Consider the following 19,267-nt stretch of genomic DNA (forward strand, 5'->3'; position numbering starts at 1 on the left):
AATATATATAATTATACAGTAGTCGGTGTTTTGCAATATAGTATATACTGCAAACAGAAAACTATAGTATGATTATACCGTAGGTAATTTCTAACATATCTGGGGTACCCTTCTGCGGGTTTCTGCTGAGACCGTTCCTATATTGAAAGAATAGAATTTCTTTAATACTCTGATTGGAAATCAATCATCCTTACCCCACAGTGTTAAATAAAAAAAAGAGGCCGTGGCATTGTACACTTTTATACCCCTAGGGGTTAGAACCCTTTCGTTAGAGTTGCCTTGATAAAGGAATCTCCTTATTGTTAATACTGAGGGAGGTAACAGCATTTGCTTGCAAGGGATACACAAGTATGTGTTTCCCACTATCCCTTTGTAGCTTACTATCCTAAGCTATTTTAGTTAAAAGATGACTTTTACATATTGCTTATCAGTGAGATAATCAATTGTATACTCATTCTGCTTTCCTTTCTTTACAGGAGGAACCCCAGATGACATGTGGTGCAGTCTTCTGCAAGATCAAGAGTAAGTACTTTTATGGTCATAATACATGCAGGTTTCATGCCCCCTGCAATATTATTTCTGAATCCCTGCATTATTGGAACCCCCAAGTTTGCAATATATGTTGGACCTTAATGTCCGAGGGTTTCGATAATCCCAAGTTGATGGAGTCTAGGGATGCAGCTCGTAAAAAACTACGCAACTGGGTAAGAGGATTCCAGAAAATTTCTCCAGGACCATACCTACCTAATGATAGGATGCGTAGCTTACTATTCCTGAAAGCAAGTAGGGAAATAGTGGTGCCCCAGGCACGATTCGCACCTCCCTGCGTCCAGATAGTCTTTGGAACGGGGTGCAGGAAGCCCCCACGGGAAGAGGTGGACAATGTCGTGTCGTAATTGCTTCCGTCTGTGCCGGCTCTAGAGCCGCTAACATCGACATCTTCACCTCCTACCCCTCTATTAGACAAAATGGACCAATTACTGGCCCATATGAAAGGCCTAATAGAAAACTTTCGCAAACAAGGCGAAAAGGAGGAAGCGAAATTCAAGATAGAGCTCTGTGAAGCTCCACTTGTTGCTCCCCAAGGGTCATACAAATGACCCAGAGACCAAGACCTTCCGACATGCTCCAAAACCAATCCCTGGAGGTATGCGGAGCTTATGCCGATTTTAGACGGCAAACTCTACATCTCAGAGAAGATGGGTGCTGTTCCTTTAGACGAAAGCCAGTTTTGGCCAAGCTTTGACGCTTTCCCTAATTGCTTCATTCGACTGAAGCATGAACCAACGTCAGGAAAAGAAACGGAACTGAGGGAGGTCATGATTCTCGACCATGATAAGGCACAGGCTATCTTGTCAAGTAGCCAGAGAAAGGCGGGTTACTCAGTGTCGAAAGTGTTCACACTAATTAACAGACACCCTACCTTTCTTGCTCCTGCTTCAATATCATTCCCCATTTACGTGGAAGGCATTTAAATTGGTTGCCAAGGCAGTGGAGGCAGGTAAACCATGCCCTGCACTCGAGGAGTGCAACCCTCTGTCACCAGCCTTTCCCATGCAGGAGAAGGATTGGAAGGAAGTCCATTTAACCTTTTCAGTAGGAAAACTAGACGCAGATGTCGCTAGATGACAGTTTAACGAGAAACTCCCTAAACTTTCTGAATTTCTTATGTGCAAGGAACAAGAGACAAAGGAGAGACTTGCAGCCTCCCTATCCCTACAGAACTGCATAGAGTTGTGTTCAGCCCATCAAAGTAACCCAGACACGCTCATGGTCTTGGGCAAAATTCATATGGCCACCTTAGTAAAAGACCTATATGCTTTTATGAAGGCTATGAGAGCCTGTAGAGAGTTCGTGTTCGCTGCTGCAACAGTGGAACATGAACCCAGGAAGCTGATATCTTCCAACATCTGGGGTAAAGACCTCTTTCCAAACGAAGTAGTCAAAGAGGTAGTTGAGAAAGCCACCACGGAGAACATAGGACTTCTCCAGAAGTGGGGCATCCTTTCAAAGGGAAAGGCTTCCACGGATGTGGGTCGCCAACCTAAAAGGAAGACGGAAAAGTCTAGAAATTTTCCTCGGGCTGTTCAACATCACGCAGTTTTGATGACCGCGGTGCCACAGGCAGGTGGTCGAAGATGTAAACTTTCTGATCAGGCAAAGCAAAGAGATGCATCTGGTAGGAGGGAGGTTCCTTCAGGATCGCTGGACCTTCGATCCTTGGGTCCAAGGCCTAATCAAGATGGGACTAGGATGGCCTCCACTATCATTTCCTCAACTTTTCCTACACTCCAACCCCATCCTGGAAGAGTATACCTTAGAGCTTTAGAGCATACAGATGGTAAGGAAAGTATAGATCATCGAGTTCCAGGGAAGGCTGTTTGGTGTTCACAAGAAGGACTCAAGAAAACTCAGAGTCATTCTGGACTTGTCACCACTCAACAAGTTCAAATAAAACAGCAAGTTCAGAATGTTAATCCTTCTGAAATAAGGACCCTATTTCAAAAAATGGGTGTTCACAGTCTTGTCAGACCTGAAAGATTCCTATTGGCAGCTTCCAGTCAGTTGTCCCCTCTCCTCCTACTTAGGATTCAAGTTACAGAGGATAATGTATGTCCTAGGAAAGATACTTGTCGGACTAAACACAGTCCTAAGTATCTTCACGGGATTGGTGGACACAGTCACGCAAAAACCAAGCCTAGAAATGGTTCAGGTAACAAAGTACCTAGACGAAAGGCTGGTGTGGGCAGCACCCGAAGTGGCTGGTGTATGAACATCCAAGGAAGTGTTCCGGTTCCTGGAACATCGGGGATGCAAGATCAGCTTCAAGAAGTCTCGATTCCCTCCAGCTCAAAGGCTTCAATGGTTAAAAAACCATTGAAACCTGTGGTCACACCAGCTCTCCTTTCCCTTGGGGATGTAAAAGGAGATCGCAGGGCTGGTCAAGAGACTATGGTAATCAGTCAGGATTCCAAGATGCTAACAGGGAGGAGTTCTGGACTCTCTCCAGTTTGCAATAGTGACAGACCCAGTGCTAAGAGCACAGCTGAAAGATGCGTTAAGAGTCTGGAGAAGGTACGCATCAAACGCTCGAAGAGATCTAAAAGGACCGATATCGGTCTTCCCTTAATCACTTCCCTAACAATGGTCAAAGGCCAGAAACCTATTGAAGACTAGGCCCTTGCAACTACCCCGACTATTGAAGATCATCCGCATGGATGCCTAGTCGGAAGAATGGGGTGTTAACTCCCATCAGAGAAAAATCCAAGGGATTCGGTCATTTCTATCCAAGGCCATGTTAGTCCTGTCGTGGGTGGGGAAACACTCTCCATGCAGATCAGACCTCCTCAGGCTGATCTGGGACATCGAAACAATAATGAGACGTCGGAACCAACAAGGCTAGAGAGCGTCTCATATAGTTTAGGTGATGTTAGCCATCCCTTGCCTAAAAGGATGGCACCTATCAGCAGTTCATGTACAATCGATCCGCAATGTGACAGCGGATGCTCTATTCGGGCTCAAGCTGATAGAGTTAGAATGGTCCAGAGACGCAGACCTATTCTCTCCCAGATGGGAACAAGTCCCCGCGCTTCAGATTGACCTCTTCGTCACGAGCGTCATCAAAAAGCTACCTCGATATGTAGCCCCAAACGAGGATCCTCTAATGGAGATAACAGACACCATGTCTCTAGTATGGAAGGGATGGACTCAGGAATTCCTGTTTATCCCATCCAATCTCCTGCTGAAGGTCCTCAACATGCTGAGATCCTTCCAGGGAGGAGTGGCTCTGATGGCTCCCAAGTAGCCCAAGAGCAACTGGTTCCCTCTAGTGAAGGAACTGAGGCTGAGGCTGGCCCTTGTACTGAACCCAGCACTATCTCAGAGGGTTCAGAAGTTAATTGCCTTCGATTCATCACAGAGACACCAAACCCCTCATTTCATGATTTTCATGCCCTTGCAGTTAGGAAAAGATTTGGGATCTCAGAAGGCAATATAGAATTATTAGAAGAATACATGTCTAAGTCAACTAGAAGACAATATGAGTCATCTTGGAAAAAGTGGGTTGCTTTTGTAAAAGCAAAAGGACCGAAAGAAATTTCAATGAACTTCTGTCTGTCCTTCTTTGTCCACCTTCATAATCAAGGTCTGGCATCCAACACGATAACTACGTGCAAGTCAGCTTTGACTAGACCTCTTCTATACGCCTTTCAAGTGGATCTGGTGAATGAAATCTTGGATAAGATTCCGAAGGCATGCGTAAGGCTTAGGCTTGCAGCACCGCCAAAGCCCTTCTCATAGTCTTTGGACAAGGTCCTACACTATGCCTCATCTGTGAATAATGAAGATTGTTCCCTCAAGGATCTAACCCAAAAGGTTATTTTTCTGTTCGCTATAGCCTCTGGGGCTAGAGTTAGTGAAATAGTGGCCCTATCTAGAGATGAGGGCCACATTCTGTTCACAGAAGCAGGAGAACTGAATCTCTTTCCTGATCCAACCTTTCTCGCTAAGAACGAGCTACCCACTAAGAGGTGGGGTCCCTGGAGAATTTGCCCTCCGAAGGAATATGTCTCTCTGTGTCCTGTAGAGTGTCTAAAGGTCTATCTTCGTAGAACTTCAGACTTCAGGGGAGGACAGATCTTTAAAGGAGAAACTGGATCAAACTTATCCCTGAAACAACTGAGGGCGAAGCTCACCTACTTTATTCGCAAAGCAGATCCTGACAGTACTCCCGCAGGTCATGATCCGAGGAAAATTGCTTCATCACTGAACTTTTTTAAGTATATGGACTTTGAGCGTCTTCGCTCCTATAATGGATGGAAATCATCCAGTGTGTTTTACAAACACTATGCTAAGCAGGTCTATGAACTGAAGCATTATGTGGTGGCGGTAGGTAGTGTAGTAAAACCTGTTGTCTAATTCTGCGATGAACAGTTAATTGATTGGAACTGTCAATTAAAGGGAGAAGGTGTCAGCACTTTCAGTGTGATACCCTTTAAATGAGTGTTATTATGGTGACACTAAATCTATTCAAAATCTCATGTGTGGAGTTGTACAGATAACACTCGTGTCGTGTGTACATAGTATACAGTGTCGATAGGATACAACATTTACAGAAATTATAAAGGAAAAATTTATTAAAAATCATTTCTTCAGTCTGAGAGTGGCACTCATCATTTCTTCCCTTTTAAAAAATGAAAATAATCTCTGTATACATCGCATGTATAATTCCTTTATCATGCTACATTCGTTTCACTTGTTATTTCATTTAGTCATTTATTAGAAATAAATGTCTATTAGAATGTAATTGCGTCCTAATTCGCCCGGCAATTTGCATATTTAAGATGCCAGAGCTCTTTGATTTACTCATGTAAGTAAACTTCATATCATTGTATTCTTACAAACAATGTATATAATGGACACTGATAGTGTTCCGACAACATATACAAACCGTGAGATCGTTTGTATACTCAGTGAATACTTATGTTTGTTCATACAATATATGCTAACCTTGAGGCCCCTTTTCTACCGTCTAGAATAAGTCTTTCCTGTAGGGGGCAGGAAGCACTAACATTGTTTATGATTAGTGATAATGACGGATAACGGTAATGTCATTTGTCTCAAATGGTCCAGATGACCAAGGTTAAGGCACTGATGAAAATACACAGATACAGTAATACTCTGGTAAACTTCCATCAGGACGACATGGCTTGAGCCCAAAAAATGGACTATTTTTGGATGAGATAGCCATGTCGTCCTGATGGACCCACCCTCCTTTTCTATAGAAAAGATCTTTGTAGAATCCCTCCCGAAACTACTGTATCTGTAGCACCATACTCAATGCTACAAGGAATGTCCGCCACCTTGGATATGGTGCTGTCTTGATACTCAATAGTAGTATGTCAAGTAGGGTAACCTTGATACGGCTCCCCTTCTAATTTTGCCACTTTCCCCATTCGAAGCGTAAACGCTATTCGGGGCGAAGATTGCTATGTGGCGTGTCAAGAATACGTTCCCTGATATTATGCGATATCCTTGAGAGAAATTTTAAGGATATTCGTGTCAGGAGTTAGAATTCTGGAGACCTAAAGGTAAATTCTCTGGGAATATCACTGTAGTACATATATCCCTTAGGAAGCTACTATTAGGAATCTTCTATCAGGACGGCATGGCTATCTCACCCAAAAATAGATTTTTCGCTTCGCTCAAAATCCGTTTTTCCCATTCATTGTGAATTGATTATAGTATAATCTTTTAGAAATTAAATATCTTTCTTTAAATAATGGTAAAGCACTGTTATTTTATATGTAAAGAAACTTTATATTCATTTGAAGTGACTGTTATTCTGTAATAATTCCATGAAAAATAGCCATTGAAAGATATAAAACTACGTCAGTAATAATAGACTTTACGTACAGAAATGTAATGAAAATATTAATTCATTTCTTTTAACACAAGAAGTATTCTGTAATGTATATTTATAAGGTATATGATAAACTAAAAAGCTAATGACAAAAAAACATAATGAGAGAGAGAGAGAGAGAGAGAGAGAGAGAGAGAGAGAGAGAGAGAGAGAGAGAGAGAGAGAGATAAGGTTTGTTTGTTCTGTTGTTCCACCTTGCATAATGTTTGTTTGTTCTTCTGTCATTCCACCTTGCGTGTGACTGTCACTATGAATTGGATAATTCCTGTTTTGGTTATTTCATAACCTTGGAAATAGAGACTGCACATGTAGAAACATGACATACTTTACTGTGTATACTGTCAATAAAAGGAAATAATGACAGGAGGCTAACTTTGTGAAACAATGAATAATACTAATATCAAATATATAAGACACATGAAGAAGGTTTTATTTTGTAGAAATGATAATTGGGAAAAAAGAATAACAAGAAATAAACATATCTTGTTGTGTGTCAACATCTTGCATTACTGGTAAAATGTTTTGGTGATATTGTGGGTGGAAGTTAGAGCCGGATAACTGATGATGGTTGAAGAATGTTGCTTAGTACTTTCTGTGTAATTTGAGCATGTATGCCAACATAGAAATACACTAAAATAGACCCTATATCATGAATGAGGACTAGAATAGCAAATATATCGATGTTGGCAGTGGGGTGAGATGTGAGGATCCCTATGTCTCTAAGCTGAGGGTGTCAGGAGGGGTTTGAGTAATGCCTCGGGTAGAGAATGTTGCCACTGGAAGAGAGTGGTGTAATTCTACATAGTAGCATAAAAACATACTAAATTAGCTCTTACACAACTAGGAATGAAGGTTAGAATCCCCAACTTGTGTGTTAGTGGGCTGAAGAAAGGAGGAGTGGCTAATATCGTGCAAGGGAGGAGATTTTTTAGTTAAATTTCCTTAGTGTGATATTTGACATATGTGCTGTACTCATTCGTAAGATATACGAGTGATTCTAACTTATATTTGGTTTATATTTATAAATGACATATCTGGGACATCATTGTTTGTAACATGGCATATTTTGACGTCACTTTAGCGAAGGTGTTGATATGATGCTGCAGAAGAATGCCATTAAAAAAAAAGTCTTCGACAAGTCTACAGGTTTCTTCAGGTTCTTGCTCCAACTCCAAACCCAGTTGAAGATGGAAACACCCAGTACAGTCATTCAGGCTATTTGACAGAACAACTTCCTGCTGTCTGCAAACCTCAAAGATGCCTACCTCCAGATCCTAGTTCATTTGAGGCCAAGGAAGTTTCTTGAGATTTTCCTTTTAAGGAAGGATCTTCCAGTTCAAAGCGCTGTGCTTCGGCCTGTTCACAGTACTACAAGTCTTCACTCATCTCTTCACTCTTGTCTCCTCATGGACTCATACCACAGGGATCAGACTCCTTTATTACCTGGACAACTAGCTGTTACTGGTGGGTTCGAGAGATCAGTTTATTCACCACAGAGTCCTTCTCAGACTTTGTTGCAATCTAAGGATCCATCTAAATCTAGAGAAGTTGTTCCTCGAAACCCAGCTCCTTGTTTGGTGTCTTGTCATGGATGTAGACTCTGTCCAAAACAGAAAGTTTCCTTCACGAGAGCTTTTTGGTTTCTACTGGTCGCTGAAATTTTTGGGACATCTTGCTTCCCTGAAGAAGCTCGTTCCCTTCAGGAGGATGCATCTCAGATCCATTCAGTTAGTGCTAAAGTCTCAGTGGTCCCAGACATCTAACCCCCATCTATTCTGCTGAGAGTTCCTCAAAATGTCAGATTGAATCTGGCCAAGTGGAATCAGGAATAGAACCTGTTAGCTGGGTCTCCACTATAGGTTCATCCTCCAGACCACCACCTATTGTTAGATGCATTCCACCAAGGGTGGGGAGCTTATCATCGAACGGAACAGATCTCAGGCCTTTGGACACGGGAAGACAAGTCGTTCCACGTCAACTACCTGGAAACAAAATCGGCATATCTAGCATTACTCCACTTCACAAATTCCATCAAGGGTCACTCTGTAGTGTTGATGAGCAACAATATGACCGTAGTGATGTACATCAACAAGCAAGGAGGCTCCATGTCGTACCTCCTTGGTCAGTTGGCAGTAGGGATGCATCATTGGGCGTTAGTGAGTGCTTTTCGCCTCACAGCCCATTTTATCCCGGGAAAGGTGATAGCAGAAAATCTGAGCTGACTAGGGATGATAGTTGGTTCAGAATGGTCTTGGAATCATCTAGCGGCCAGAGAACTCCTGACTTTGTGGGTTCCCAACCATTGACATGTTTGCCACTCACCTTAACTACAAATTAGAGGTTTATTAATCCCCAGTCCCAGACCCAGGAGTAGTGATAAAAGATGCCTTCCAATATAACTTGGATGGGATGGATGTGTACGCCTTTCTCCGCTCTATCTGATCTGCCAGGTCTTGAGCAAGATCAGAATGTCTAAAGACCTCAGAGTAACACTAGCGGAACCAAGGTGGCCTTAAGTGAAGTGCTACCCGGATCTTCTAGATCTACCCGTAGAGGTTCTAAAAGAACTTCCAAACTGGCAAACTCCTCTTTGACAAGTATACATGAAAAGGTTCCACACAGCAGTGAAGTACCTCTCTCTTCACAGTGGCAGTTACCCTGCACCTCCTTTGAAGGGAGGCTTTTTCAAGACCGACTGCAAAGTAACTTTCTGGATACCTGCGCAAGACTTCCACAGTAGTCTACCAGGCAAAGTGATCCATATTCTGTGATTGGTGTTGACAATGGAACACTGTTTCACTGAAGGCCCCTATTCCTCGGGTACTAGACTTTTTAATTTACCTGCAGGGGGAGAAACTTCTCTCAGTCACAGTGGTGAAAGGCTATTGTTCAGCCTTGATTCAGGTCTTTAAACTGAAGTGAATTGACCTCTCCTCTTTGTGGGGACTCTTGGATTTGACAAAGTGTTTTGAACAGTCCTGTCTACCATGGGAAATCCAACCCCAAATTGGAGTGTGGCTAGGGTTTTACATTCCTTGAAAATAGCACCATATGAACTTTTAAGTAAGGCCTTAAAGAGAGACCTCACGCTTAAAGACCGTCTTCCTCCTCACCTTGGCATCATCTAGGAGGGTGAGTGAGCTTCATGACCTCTCATCTTGTATCACCCTCCAAGGGGTGGATATAACTGTAATTCTCGTTTGTAACTGAATTTGTAACTTAGACTCAGAATCCAGGTGTGAATGATCATCAGTAAGAGCGGATTGCCTTTACTTGAAGCGGACTAGTTCCTGTCATCATGTAGCTTCTAACCTTTTTTTAGAATACAGGTTGTACAAAAAAGAGTGACCAAGAGCACAATAAGTTTTGGTTACGTGAGACAATCATGTTACCGTATAAATCTTTTGAGAGAAGCATCTATCGGAGTCCCTCCCAAAGCACATGATATTTGTGGTGTAGTGGCAACCATGGTTTTCTGTGAACCATTCTATAGATGAGGTACTTAGAGCAGGGGCCTAGAACAGGCAGACAAACTTTACTCTCACTACCGTAAGGATTGCACCCATAGGGCCCTAGACACTTTTTCTATTAGACCTCTCAGTGCCACTCAGCAGTTGGTGTCAAGGACCAACAACTTTATGGGTAGTGTTTAGAAGACTTGTTTCAGCAAATCCTTTAATCATGTAATGGGCAATGCCTTTCATCATGGTTAAACTTTTTCTTCGGGCCGTGACCTATCTACATATCAGTGGGTCACAGGATGTAAGAATGCCATGTCCTTTACTCCTTTATCAGGTTCAGAAACGAAGATTTCTTGTTGCGGTCCAGTAAGACACCCTTTTCTTTTCATGGGACTTCTTCCTACTTAAGGAAGACTCTCCAATGAAATGACTCGGGTTGTATCCGCATAAGAAGAAACTACATATTTTTAAAATAATGTGTGTTTTTCTTACCTTTACAAACTTGAGTCGTTTAATGATTACTTCCTGTCGTATCCATCCTGCAAGACCTGACCAGAATTAGAGAAATCAGCCACAAGCAACATCATTCTAGCAACCTATACAGAGCGAGGGAGGGTGAGGCTGCCTTACCAGGCTGCCAGACTCTTGATAATTCTTCAACTGTCCAAGAAGTAACCCAATCAAATCCCTCAGGTTTGCATAGATAGGAAAAATACATAGTTTAAAAAAATTGTAGTTTTTCTGTTATTCACAAATTAATTGGGTAGATTAGCAATTAATATAGAGCCATAGATTAAATCTAAACCGTCTTTAGTAAATCATGAAATTATAATAATGTACAGTATGTTGTTTTGAAATTAGCTTTGTAAAAAAAATATGTATTCATTAGTTTGTTTAAAAAAATTAAGACAATTATAGCTTCCCAAAACAATTTTTTCAGCTGCATAATAATAAAAGCCTATTTTGCATTCAAATTTACTTCAAACTTTGTAGTGTTAAATAGTTTACATCAGAATAAAAAAAAAGATTTAACTCATCATTATACGGATATTCTGAAATCTGAAACACTTCTAGTCCAACGAATTCCATATAAGGAGTTCTCAACATCGCAGTATATATTTTTTATAACTATGACTAGTATATGTTTGTTTTATCGATTCTATAGGTTTAAGCTTTTTTAAACTCTCTTCACACACTGATAAACCTCTTAGACAGAAAATGCTTATTGAACCACAGAAATAATTAATAATTTAAAAAATATCAATACCTTCTGGCTGGAGAAATCTGTGATATACTGAGGAGTAATTGTTATGAATTTACATATAATAGCCAGAAAAATTTTCTATGTACTCATAGTGTAATATGGCTAAGGATTGCTGTACAGGTATTTCACACTCAGGTGAAGAGAGAATATAGCATTGAATACAAAATACACAAAAAGAATTTGTAGGATCCAAAATATTGAAGAATGTATGGAGAAGTTTTTGTACTGAAGTGCCCAGTCATGAGACATTGGATAGAATGAGCCAGGTAGTTGACTTTCAACCATATGTTCACAGGGATTCATGCATAAACAGTCGTGTCTAATTATTTTACTTCTGTTTTCAAGACTTCAGAAGGAATTGTGTATGATTTTGTACCATGAATTGCTATGAACAACTGATGTTTAGATGTTTTGTGGGAATATTCATATGAATTTAAGAGTGCTGAAAATATAATACTTGTGTAAATCTTTTAGATAATAAAGAACGGAAAAGAATACTATATTTGATTTCCCTGGAAGATACCTTTAGTAGATATAGCATTACAACTTCTCAAGCAATAATATTAATCAAAATTTAGCTTACAAAAATTTTTTTTTCATGGTGTGATTTTATTTACATTGACAGCTCTATTGGGATGGCAAAGGCTGCATTGGAAGCCATTAATGGATGTAATCTTTTTGGAGAAAAAGGGGCTTCCTGGTCTGTTGTATTTGTTGATATTGATGCCCACAACCGCAATAGAAGTATCTTCGAAACACTGCTGCCAAGAGAGAGTAGTTCAAAAGTATGTACCATATTTATGCATATTTTTCTTTATGATTTCTTATATATTTTTTTTTCTGCTTTTTATTGTGCTTGTTTATAAAAGATCATTTACTATCACAATATTTTGAAATAGTCTCTGTCACTGCTTGAAGCTGGAAACTGAACCTGTATCTAGGTTTTGTATATACATTGTCACATTTCTGTCTAACATCGTTACCATGAGAGCACACACACGCTCCCCCAACTAAATATGTGTTTAGTCTTGAAGGTTTGTTATGTTAATATCTGGGTTATTTTCCCTTAGCCAGCACTCACATTCCTTTGGTTCAGTTGATGGTTTTCCATCTGTTACTTGTTTTCCCTTCCTTAGCCTTAGATTTCCCATCACTCAGATTTTAGGACGTTTAAGAAGAAGATCCTTCTAATCCAAGCACTGAGAATTAAGAATTTGGATGTATAGTAATAATCAAATCCTCTAGCCCTGGTAAGCAAGAGCTCCAGTTAATTGCTTAACTTTTATGTATTTTAGCCATTCTGTGTGCATTTACTTTTATTGGGTAGTCCTTCCTTTAGTTATGAAGAAGTGTCATCCAGAATAACTAACTATTTATCATATATTTAGTTTTATATAATTTAAGTATGCTGTTTGTTCCCATACTAACAAACTTTTTATTTATGTGAATAATCTTTCAGCGGTGTTTGGAGGTAGCCATTAGACTTTAATTGCGAGAGGGCAACCCTGCCTAACCGCATAGTGGGTAGGCAGGGGGTGGCTGGGGGCTACCCAGCCACCTCTAAATATACTCTCACAGCTGTGAGACATCACTTTTTCTTTTGGCTCAGTAGAGATCGGACGTGTCTGCTCTCTTCCTGACTGTCATTGGATCTTTTGATTTTTGCTTTCTTTTTCAGGTATGCATGTCCTTCTGCTATCTCCTTCATTATGGAGACCGACCCACACTCTGTGTCCTACATGTCGAGGGCATTGTTGCGAGCAGGGCTCACCCTGCACAGTGTAGGGAGTGGTCTGCCTCCCAATGGGACGTGTTCTTCTTCTCGTATCTCCAAAATCTCTCTCAAAACCTCCTTCTCGTGCCGGCTCTCGCGAGGGACGAGTGACCCCGGAGCACAGATCGCTCATCATCTAGGCAACCCCAGGATACTGGGGGATTGTTGCTTCCCCTACCGGAGCACCTTCTCCTCCAGTCGCTGGCGAGCCTTTCCCCTTGCAGATTTGTTTCAGGTGTGATCGTCCTTAGGGATTTCGAGACCCCCTTCGAAGGAGGAGCAGCAGTGCCTTCTACAGTGTGGTGCCACAAGGGAACCTTCTGCAGAGCCGTCGACATCTCATGCTCTGGAATTGTGCGAGGTCCATCTGTCGCCTTCCCCTGGGTTTTCCACGGTTGGAAGAGGTGATCGTTTGCGTTCGCCTCTCCAACGACCCCATGCTAACGCTGAACCCTCCCTCCAAGCTTGGGACCTCGTTGTCCCGTATTCCTCAACCCTCCGGTCCTTCTTACAGGAACCCTCAGGTTATAGGTGATGATCTTCCGGGGATCATCAGCAGCGCTAAGGGACGAGCATCGCCCTTGCTTAGCCCTTCTGGAACTTCTTTCCCTGATCGTCGTTTGCACTAATTGGAAGATCGTAATGATCGTAGGTCATCACGATCAGAGTGTTCTTCACCTAAAAGACGCTCATGCTCTAAAGCTTCGCGCTCACGAGACCTTAGTTGTCAACGCTATCCTAGGAGGCCCTCTTAATGAGAGAATGCCTTGATGAAGTCATTGAGCTTCAGCACGGCATTTCATTCCTGTGCTGAAACTTGGTGACGGGCAAGAGGGCTCTCGGACTTGGGGAAATTGCTCCCCCAGTTCGAATCTAAATTTCTCTCTTTCACCTTTTTCTTTTTCTCAATATTACTTCGACCTTATCCTAATTTCATGAACTTTCTTTCGTCTTGCTTTCCAAACTCTATGAGAAAAATTTCCCTCATTATATATGTGTATATATTATGTACATATATATATATATATTTTTTTTTTCTTTTTTTTCCTATGGCTTGGATGTTTCTACATCTATTGTAGCCCTGGCGGGGATGTTCATACATCCTTTATTGCTGCCTGCTTTGATGAGTGGGAGGAGGTGTCACGGTTGGGAGGTGTTTGCACTCAAAGCTATATGCGAGAGTATTGGATGATTTCAGCCATCCCGAAGATGGTTTGGACCTTTTTGGCGGAACTATTCTCAAGTGTTGGGTCTTCGGAATCCAGGGGGATCCGATGCTTGGGGTAGGACTCTTGGCTTTTGGCCGGAAGCCCGTCATTACAGATATGGGGAGGATGATTCCATAATTTCTTGGTCTCAGTCCTAACAGGCGGGTTCAGCTTACACCTGTGCCTCTATATCTGTTTTGATGCTATCCTTCGGGTAGGGTATGGAGTGGACCATCTGGGAAGTATACTCTCATTGTGCCGATAGTGGAGAGTGCAAATTTCCTTTCTGATGTGTGATGGCCTAACATTCTCGAGCAGGTACATCAAACTAACCCTTTTCTCTCTCTCTCGTCTAATGGATTCTTTAAGTAACGAACCCCCATCCCCTGGATACGCTGACTCTCCCCCGGCACTGTTGACGACCTCTGCTAATTCAATTAAGGAAAATTCTGTTGACGACCTAGGAACAAAAAAGGACCCCTCTACTCATGTTTTAAACCCAATTAAGTCGGGTAACAAACGGAAACTCCGAATCCTTCATGTTACCCAAATTCCAATAAATACTGATTATGATATGATATATAAAGCATTTAGATGCTATGGAGTGATAAAAGAAATTAGAATGAAACTTGAAAATGAAAAATGGCATTCATGGATAACTTATAACAATCATGAAGAAGCATTCAACGCAATATGTAACATCAATGATATCAAAATTAATAACTTAAATGTCATGGGTGCCCTATGTGATAAGATACCAAACAGTTTGGATGTATATAGACCTGCTGACTGGTTTGAGAAAGATATCGATTTAACTATGCTCCCCCAAAGAAAGCCAAAACCACCAATGTGGCTTGTTGCTGAGCCTAAAGGGAGTAATGGGAATTATTTTAAAATTAGCAAACTAATTCAGAAAAAGGTAGGAACCATTGCACCAGGTGATAGATCTCGCTTTGGGAAAAATAGCTTCCTAATCCATGCAAAATCATACACGCAATCAGTAATACTGTCTAACCTTATGACAAGCAGTGATGAGGATATGTTAGATGTCAAACCCCACCTAAAGTTTAGTTACGGAAGGGGAGTAGTCTTCAATAAAGATCTGTATGAATTTACAGAAGAGGAAATACTAGCCATGTGCCCATTAACAGTGTGGAAAGTGCATAAGATTCCTGGGACGTCAATGATTATCCTTACTTTCCAGGATGCTGATGTGCCTTTCCACATCGATATTGAAAATGAAAGAATAAAAGTTCGACCTTTTAAACAAAAGCCCTTACAATGCTTCAAATGTTTCAAATTTGGACATCCTTCTAAAGTTTGTAAAAATGAAAAAATGTGTAGCACCTGTGCCAGTCCTTATCATGGAGAGTGTACACTTGAGCCCAGCTGTTTGAATTGCAATTCAAACCATAAGTCAACTGACAGGAGCTGTGAGATTTATAAGTTTGAAGAAGCAGCCCTCAACAAATCCAGTGTAGAACACATAAGTGTAGGACATGCCAAAAGACTACTGAAAAAACCAAACAGCTATGCAAAGGCACTGAAATCAAGAGAAAATATACCACAGGAGTCATCGAACCCACATAGTGCTGCCAGTAATTCCAAGAAAAGAAATACATCATCTCATGATAGTAAAGTTTTACGTGACAAGGTAAGCATATTGCCTTCCAAGGCTTTGTCACTGTGTATTAAAACTGCGACACTGCCCACTTCTATACAAACTTCATCCCCCATTACCAGCAATAGTACTAACCTCTCTCAGGCCATGTCCTTGCCTGATTTGATGGAGGTTCCACCCGAAACAAAGTTACCAGGTGCACCTGTGGTAGGGAAGGTGCAAAAACCTGGTAGATCCTCACCACCTACAAATAGGAAAAGAGAGAGACCTCCATCTCTCTCACCCCCTTCCATAAGAAATATTAGAGTTATGACATCAAATAAATATGATGTTTTGTCTGTTGATGTTTCTGATCACCCAGAAGACATTTTAAATAAATCAGAAATTCAAGTTGAGGTCCACCATCCCCCTCAACAATTGGATCAGAAGGACAACAAGAAAAGCACAAACAAAAAACCATATTTATCAAGACCCTCTCTAATAAAACCACCGGGAAATAGCATTAGATCAAAAATTGCTAATGGGAAGACTTCATCTAAAAGCTCTTCCAAAAAATGAACCATAGTTTTTTCCTCCATTTTGCAATGGAACTGTCAGGGTTTGAGGGCGAAATATGAAGAACTTAAGCTCCTAATTCACGAGCAATCCCCCATAATTGTATGTCTACAGGAAAGTATGCTTGATTCTAACACTCCTAGTCCTCGAGAGTATGTTAGCTATAGAACACCATATAATCAACAAGCAGGGAGCCATGGCGGAAGTCTCATGTACATTCGTCGAGATGTTCCCCAAATACCCATGTCTATACGTACAACCCTGCAGGCAGTTGTTGTACAAATTGATATAGGGAGAAAATATACAATATGCTCTCTGTACTTACCTCCAAATGATAATATTTTATATGATGATTTAGCAGAGGTCATTCAACAACTCCCTCAACCTTTTCTCTTACTGGGAGATATGAATTGTAGACATCCTTTATGGGGTGATGTTTTGGCCAACACAAGGGGCAATATTATCTCATCAATTGTGGAGAATGAGGATGTGGGACTCCTTAATACAGAAGAGCCCACACACTTCCATGTTCAGACAGGTACTTTGTCATGCATTGACCTTTCAATTGCAAGCTCTAACTGCCTTCTTGATTTTGATTGGAGGACATTAGATGATTGGCATACTAGTGATCATGCACCAATCATTATAAACACCAACAAGGGTCCGCCTTTGCAAAGATCGCCACGTTGAAATCTAGACAAGGCAGACTGGGTTAAATTTTCCGAGCTAAGCGAAATCGAAGGGAGAGCAGAACAGTTTGAAAGTGTTGATGATGCCATAGACCTACTGAATGGAACTCTTCATACAGCAGGAGTCAATTCAATTCCCAAAACAACAGGGTTATTCAAACGACGACCAGTCCCGTGGTGGTCTTCAGAACTAACTGCACTCCACAGAGCCACAAGAAGATCTCTAACACGATTGCGTAGACGCAGAACTGATGAGAATTTAACTATGTACAAGAAATGTAGAGCACAGTTCCGTCGTGCCATGAAAGAAGCAAGGCGCCAGTCATGGATGTCTTTTGTTTCTTCCATTAACAGTAGAACACCACCATCTTCTGTGTGGAGGAAAGTAAAAAAGATAGCTGGCAAATTCACCCCCAACCCACCACCAGTGTTGAAGGTGAATGGCCAGTATGTAACTGAAGCAAATGAAGTTAGCAATGCCCTGGCTAATAATTTTTCAAATGTATCCAGCAAGTGTGAAGGAGCCCCTGGTCACCAGTATAGGAGCACTGAAGAAAAGAAAATTTTAAATTTTGCAACAAGAAGGGAAGAGTCGTATAATTCTCCTTTCACTGAAAGAGAATTTGATTCCGCACTTGCTCATTGCAACGATACAGCCCCTGGACCCGATGGAATTCCATATGCAATGATTAAACATGTCCATTTTATTACAAAGCTATTTATTTTAAGCATTATTAATAGAATATGGCATGATCATAGTTACCCAAGTGTTTGGGAACTAGCCATTATTTTAGCCTTTTTAAAACCCGGTAAAGACAAGTTTTTAGCAGCAAACTATCGTCCTATTGCATTGACATCTTGTTTATGTAAAATCATGGAGAAGATGGTCAATGCAAGACTGATATGGTACCTTGAAAAGAAAGGTATTTTATCACCGATTCAATGTGGATTCCGAAAAATGCACTCAACGACTGATGTGTTGATACGACTTGAGTCTTCTATTTGTGAAGCCTTTGCTTCCAAACAGCACCATGTTACAGTATTTTTTGACCTTGAAAAGGCATATGATACCACATGGAGATATGGTATTCTTAAAACCATTCATGAATTGGGATTGAGAGGAGAGCTGCCACTATTTATTCAGGCATTTCTTTCACGTAGAGTTTTTCAAGTGAGAGTGGGGAAACTCTATCAGAGAGTAAGTGCCAGGAAGAAGGAGTTCCTCAGGGTAGTTTGCTGAGTGTAACCCTTTTTGCACTAGCAATTAATGGGATATCCTCAGCCATTCCCCAGGATGTTCTCTTAACATTATTTGTGGATGATCTCTCAATATCATTTGCTGGCACTAGAATGGCAATGGTTGAGAGAAAAATCCAACTCTCTATTGATAAAATTATCCAGTGGGCTGACATGAATGGATTTAAGTTCTCGACAAGTAAAACTACCATTGTCCATTTTTGTCGTATCCGGGGAGTACACCCAGACCCGGATACTGTATATACATTAAAGGTCAACGGATCCCATGTGTATCGGAAACCAAATTTTTAGGTTTGATATTTGACTGTAGACTTACATGGGTTTCTCACCTAAAAGCGCTAAAAGCTAAATGTGTTGAAGCTCTGAATATCTTAAAAGTATTGTCCCATACATCATGGGGGGGCAGACCGCAATACTATTTTAAAATTATACAAGGCCTTGATTTTTTCCAAAATTAGTTATGGTTGTGAGGTATATTCTTCAGCCACCCCAAGCCGGTTAAAAATATTAGATTCGATACATCATGCAGGTATTAGATTGTCTACTGGAGCTTTTAAAACCTCGCCTATCCCAAGTCTCCTTGTAGATGCTGGAGAGTTACCTCTAGACCTTTACCGAATGTCTTCCATTCTTCGGTATTGGTTTAGATTGCAAAGACTCCCTAACTCTCTAGCCTTTCAGACTGCAAGCCTTGTAAGACAAGCATCATACTTTGAGTTGCACCCAAAATCTCCTCAACCTTATGGCTTTCGGGTGAAACGATTATTAAATAGTCTGGATATAATTAGAAATAAGGTACTTCCATTCAAGGTATCATCAACGCCTCCATGGAAGTTACCAGAGATATCTTTTTGTAAATATTTTATTGGAGATAAGAAGAATATGTCAGACATAGAAGCCAGGTGTCTTTTTAATGAACATGTTAAAGAACATAGAGGATCAACTTTTATCTATACTGATGGCTCCAAATCTGATGCTGGCGTTGGATTTGGAGTACATAGTAATGGTTTTAATTGT

General features: G+C 41.0%; 1 protein-coding gene across 3 annotated transcripts in view; it reads left to right on the forward strand.

Moving 5' to 3' along the window:
- Positions 1 to 19,267, forward strand: part of LOC137643987 (probable phosphorylase b kinase regulatory subunit beta) — a 647,361-nt gene that overhangs the window by 148,924 nt on the left and 479,170 nt on the right. For all 3 annotated transcript variants that reach the window (XM_068376819.1, XM_068376818.1, XM_068376820.1), the window contains exon 6: positions 11,772 to 11,931. In XM_068376819.1, coding sequence (XP_068232920.1) covers positions 11,772 to 11,931 — 160 coding nt within the window. The remainder of the gene's footprint in view (positions 1 to 11,771; positions 11,932 to 19,267) is intronic.

The sequence above is a fragment of the Palaemon carinicauda genome, chromosome 7 (genome assembly GCF_036898095.1).
Source record: "Palaemon carinicauda isolate YSFRI2023 chromosome 7, ASM3689809v2, whole genome shotgun sequence".
NCBI classification, from domain to species: domain Eukaryota; kingdom Metazoa; phylum Arthropoda; class Malacostraca; order Decapoda; family Palaemonidae; genus Palaemon; species Palaemon carinicauda.